The sequence below is a fragment of the Populus trichocarpa genome, chromosome 3, assembly GCF_000002775.5.
Source record: "Populus trichocarpa isolate Nisqually-1 chromosome 3, P.trichocarpa_v4.1, whole genome shotgun sequence".
NCBI lineage: Eukaryota > Viridiplantae > Streptophyta > Magnoliopsida > Malpighiales > Salicaceae > Populus > Populus trichocarpa.
The window spans coordinates 19,825,864-19,831,345 of NC_037287.2; the positions used below are offsets into that span (position 1 = coordinate 19,825,864).

The 5,482-nt window shown below is 33.8% G+C and overlaps 1 protein-coding gene across 2 annotated transcripts; it reads right to left on the reverse strand.

Annotated features, from left to right (window-relative positions):
* Positions 1-271: 271 nt before the first annotated feature.
* Positions 272-4,155, reverse strand: LOC7460242 (protein SHI RELATED SEQUENCE 6). Of its 2 annotated transcripts, XM_002303895.4 has the most exons (3): positions 3,242-4,155; positions 2,607-2,897; positions 272-498 (listed from the first exon to the last, which is right to left on the reverse strand). In XM_002303895.4, the coding sequence occupies exons 1-3, from the start codon at positions 3,789-3,791 to the stop codon at positions 488-490; spliced, it is 852 nt and encodes a 283-aa protein (XP_002303931.3). In that variant the 5' UTR covers positions 3,792-4,155; the 3' UTR covers positions 272-487. The 2 variants fall into 2 exon arrangements, with proteins under 2 accessions (XP_002303931.3, XP_052306952.1); XM_052450992.1 differs by lacking the exon at positions 272-498 and having other exon boundaries at positions 2,412-2,897; positions 3,242-4,124.
* Positions 4,156-5,482: the final 1,327 nt, after the last annotated feature.

Here is a 5,482-nt window from a genome sequence, read left to right on the forward strand (position 1 = left end):
ATGACAAATTTACTTTTTTTAAATCCATTCACCGAGCTAACTGGATTTTTCCTGAGCCGATGTATTTTCCAGTTAAATTAAAACTCAAACCAATTTAGATTTTGTTTTGGATAGCTGGTTTTTCAAGTTAATTTGTGTGGAAAAGCACAAGTACATTTTCCATAATGACATAAGCACTCTCTTTTTAGTACATTGTGCTCAGAGAATCTACTTTTCCCCTGTTTTACCAGTTTTCTTTCGTTAAAATGAGCTTTTAGACGTTAGAACAGTGTTCTTCCAAGAATTTTTTTCCTGGCCACCATTAAAGAAAAGGGACAATTCAAACTGAACAAGGCATTAAGAACACAGCCAAAGGAGTTTGCAAAACTAGGAGAACTAAGAAATTCCTATACAGTAGAGAATGGCATGCCATTTATGGTAGTAGAATTTAGGACAAAAGTGGGGTTCACGCCTTCTGCATTTAAGCCAAAACCTGCAAGGCTGGATCTCATCCATTACCTGGTGAATTAGAGAAAAAACTGGTTAGCATGAATAGGCAGTGAAAAAGAAATGATTCTGCATTCTGCAGAAAAGGGATAGCATAAACACTCAACAGAAAGAATTAAAATCACATGATCATCGTTTCCTATTGAATAAATTATCAAGAACTCATTCCCTTAGCATTTTAGGTTCAAGTTCACCCTGTTTGAGGCCACTTCTTTCAGGAAATCATAACCAGGCATCCATTCTCTCTCAAACCTCAACGTTCATAATCACTTTTCCATTAGCAAAAATGAGAGTGAGACCAGATTTTAAATTTTACTTTAAATTGCATGTTCATTTCATAATTAACATATGTGGATAAGCCATAGAAAATATTCGTGAGCGAGAATCGCACTTCGAAATATGTCAGATGCAATGACTAAATGGATGAGAATTCTGACAGCTGCATGAACCAGACCACGTTTTACTTGTAAAGTGACAAACACAAGAAGCAGAGCAAAACACACTTCAACTCCCTCACTTAGAAAAAACATAAGCTTATGAACTAAATGAAAGAGTCAGATGTGCATGTTGAGGAAAAAGTATAAGAACATGGAGATGGATGGAACAGGAAAAAAAAATACAAAGTAGGCCACAAGTTGTTATCACAAAAGCTCTAATGAAACTTCCTTTCCAGTTTAAAGTAAAAGAAAAGACATCATGGATGGAATGCTTGTGTTATTTTCATAGAAGAGACAGGTGAAACATTAAAGCAGAGAGTGAGTAATTCGCATGCCATGCCTTTTCCTTTTAACCCAAGATGATAATGACATTGCAACAATTACCTTTGCTTGGTTATGAAGCATGGATCATGAGAAAGAAAACAATAAGTTTTAATTCTTTGAAGTTAGCTGGTTTTGTAGTACCAAGTACCTGATAAACATTATTGAGATTCTTCTTTCTTCAGCAAGTTCCGACGGAAAATTTAAGCATAATGTGAAGTCTCATTGATGCAGAGCTTTTAAAAAAAAATGAATATTTTTCTTAGTTATTTTTGTTTTTTCTATAATATCTTAATTCGATAATTATTTATTAGGATTTTTTATATTTTTTAAGGATTCAAGTTTAGTCATAGTACTTGGTATAAATAGAGTTGTATAGTTTATTTTTCGGCGAAATTCTGTACTTTGAAAAAATATTAATAAAGAGACTGTTATCTTTCTCTCCTATTGGAGATTATCTACCACGTTTAGGGTACCTCTTCTTGGTTTTCTGTTCAATCCTAATTAATCTAGGTTTTTCAGATGCGTTGATTAGCACATAAGATGGAACAAACTAGTGTGAAAGGGTAAATTTTCAATGATGCAAGAATGCCATGAAAATTAAGCTTTCACTCAGCAATAGTAAGCACGGATATCAGACCCAGGCTAGCCATCTGGGCCGGCCCAGCGGGTTGACCAGGACCCGGACAACCCGGGACCGTGGCCGGGTCCGAGGAGACAAAAAAAATTACCACTGAAGATAAAAGATCCAAAAAACATAGGCGTTGTCTTGCACATAAGAGACCAATTAAAGGTATTCCTCTTGCTCAACACTTTTCTTATTAGTTACTAACTCATATCAAAATTCATTATATAAACACTATATATATACTAGAAGAAGGTTTAATTTTTTCAATTTAAAATTGAAAGCCTATTAGTAAATATATGTTTATAAGGAAAAAATTATGTTTTTTCAGTGATAAAAAAACTTTTTGGTTTAAATACTTCAATTTAAAAAGAAAAAATAATACATTTCCAATGTAGAATAAAAAAAAATTTGTAACAATCTTTTAACTTTATTATTTATAAAGTATATATTCTACATAAATTGTTTTTTAACTTTTTTTTTTGTGAGATATCTTTCTGGCCAGGTTTAATAACTATAATTAGAGTGGAGAACATGAGTGATAGAGGGAGAAGCTTGTGCAACTACGTGGAATCACAAAATGTCATGATCAGATTTCTCACAGTTTCTTGAATTCTACTGTTCTGATCACTGATTGTGCTTGCGGTTCTTATCAAAAAATTACAATTTGAATTTAATCCTCAATCAAACATTAACCCTTTGAAAAAACTGGAGTTATTAAGTGGTGCAATTTGTACCTTCAAGCAATCTGTGGTTGCCAGAGGCTGCGTAAGCATCCGGTGGATCAACGATTGGCGAGGAGGAGTCTCTATTTCTTTCACTGGAATGCATTTTTGAAATACATGGAAACAGGTTTTTCTCATCCATCCCTTGATCATAAAGAAAGCCCTTGAAAACATGACCGCTTATATTCACCTTAGCTTCATAGGCAACCTCAGCTTCATCACTGTTAATGGCTGACACTCTAACGCACCTGAAAACTGCTGGGGCGTGAACTTGAACTGGTAAGGACTGTTTGAAGCTTGCATCTATAATTCGACAAAAATAGGCAAACGACTTAGTGCCTCACATCTACTCCTCACAACATTGACTCAAACAAATAACAATAAACAGAAGGAATTAAGCTTCAAATTCTACTGTTCTGTTCACAAAACAGGTCAATTTCATTACTAATACAACTTCTTTAGCTGCAAGATAATAACTTTATCATCCTACAATCAAAAGAATAAATTAAATGACGAGCAGATAAAGAGATATTCAATCTTGGAAAGCAGGATTCAAGAACTGAAGTCCTAATGGTCGCTAAAATTCACAAATCAGAGAACAAATATATCAAAAAGAGAGAGGGAGAGGGGAAAACATAGGTGCTCACCCTGGAAACTAGAGCCAGTATCCAAAACAAAAGAAGCAGCAGCATTGTTATTAGAAGTACTAAAACTATTGGATGTAGCAGGCACATTTTCTCTTGGTCTTTTACCACCAACACAGCCACCACCAGAAGAAGAAGCAGAGGAGCCGCCGCCGCCGCTACTATAACCAAGCCTCTCGCGCCTCCTCGCAGCAGGCACCCATGTGCTCTTCAGGTGAGTGGTACACTCATACCCTCTACTCTTGCAACAAGTCCTGCACCTCCTGTACTGACACTCTTTCTTTGCCCTGTTTCCACAGTCCCTACATGCTCTTGCAGGACCAATATTTATTGCAGTATCACAATCCTGAAGAGCATTTAAAGTTCCCCTTTCAAGGAAACTTGATTCTTGCGGGTATTTCTTTAGAGTGTTCCAAGACTCTTGATTGTCTGCAATGCCATATTGATCATTGGTATTGGTTATTTGGTGAGTAGAGGGAACGTGTGGTGGCTGCTGGTGGTGACAAGAAGATGGTGGTGGAGCTATAAAGAGAATATTGTGAAGGCCTAACATGTTTGGATGGTCAGGTGGGAAGGTGGTGGTGGTGGTGGCTGCATGTGGTGGCGGCGGCGGCCATGTTTTGGTGGTGGTGAGGGTATTAGGAGTTGAATTGGCCACAGTTGATGGTTTGTATCAAGAATGCAAGTGAAAGATCGTATATAGTATAAAGAAAAGACTTACAGTGGCCCTGAAGTGATTGGTCTGAGCTAGCTAGCTAGCTAGCTAGGCCTCTAGCTAACGTTGATATGGTGATAACATGAAGATAAATTATTGCAACTCAGAGTGAGAGAGATAGAGAGAGAGCGATTTGTTGCAGAGTTGCTTTTACTACCCGTAGTCAGCCACTGTGTACTGAAATTCTTCTATTTCCAACTGTAAATAACTTTTTTTAGCAAGGAATCATTGCCCTGGAACCAAAGTTATTTGATCCAACAGTACAATCCCTGTCGCGGGTTCGGAAATTTTGACAGTGAGTTCAAAATGATGTTTGTTTGAAATTTAATTTTTTTATTTAAATTTATTTTTTTATATTTTTAAATTGTTTAAAATAAATTTTAAAATAATAATAATAAATATTATTTTAATATATTTCTAAAAAAAAACACTTTAAAACATAATCACTATCAAACTCTTAAAAAAACTGTTATTAATCTAAATTAATTCATAAAACAATATTGTTTTGATGATATTTTTAAATAATAAAATATTATTCTAAATAAAAATTAAAAAAAATAAAGTTGACCACAGAGTTTAATTCTGATTTAACCGGTCAATTAAATCACTAGGTCACTTTAATTTAACTGAACCAGTATCAATATTAATTATTAAAAAAAAAAAAAAAAAAACTCACCTCAACCAAGGCTTCTTATCACATATCATCGAACCTACACTAGTAAAATCCGGTTTAACTATGTTTTAAAAGAAAATGAAATGAAGATGTCAGAGTCTCATTTCAGGTGTTTTTAGAATTGTGGTAGCAGTGCCGATTTAAAGTGTTTTTCACTTAGAAATATATCAAAATAACTTTCATTTTAAGCAAAAACTTTAATTAAAATTTGAGGGAACGCGATTTACATCACGTTTCCAAACACACCCTTACATCACTGAGCATCATATAAATAATTTTCTTTTCAAGTATTAGTTTTTAATATGGGCCATTGCGGGTGTTTTGCTGTAGATTGGGTTAATTTCTTTATAGTGTAAAAAACAATGCTAAAGTGTTGTTATTGTATTTTAAAAAACAAAAAAAAATCAACGACTCAAGAAAATTAAAAAAACAATGATTATCAAACCTCGTGAATCAAACTGTATATTGATGAAATTGGGGGAAATTGATGAAAAATAAGGTATTAGAAAACAAAGTATCAGCAAAACCAAGTAAGGTTGTCAAAAACCGCAAATAATATCAGGTAGTCATGATAATCCAATAGAAGGGAAACATATAAAAAAACAAAGTTTAATTTTCAAAATAATTGAATTTTGAATGACAAAATAAAAATAAATAAATAATTGACTTCTAAAAAAACTTGGCTCACCCAAAAAAACCTCTTACCTGGATCATGAGATATGGATAACTTAATTGAAAAGAAAACTGAAAAAAGTAACGAAGTTTATTTTTTACAATAAACAACTTCAAATGATATAACTGCGAAAGAAAATAACATCAACTTATATTAACTTTTCAAACTCATAACCTTAGATAG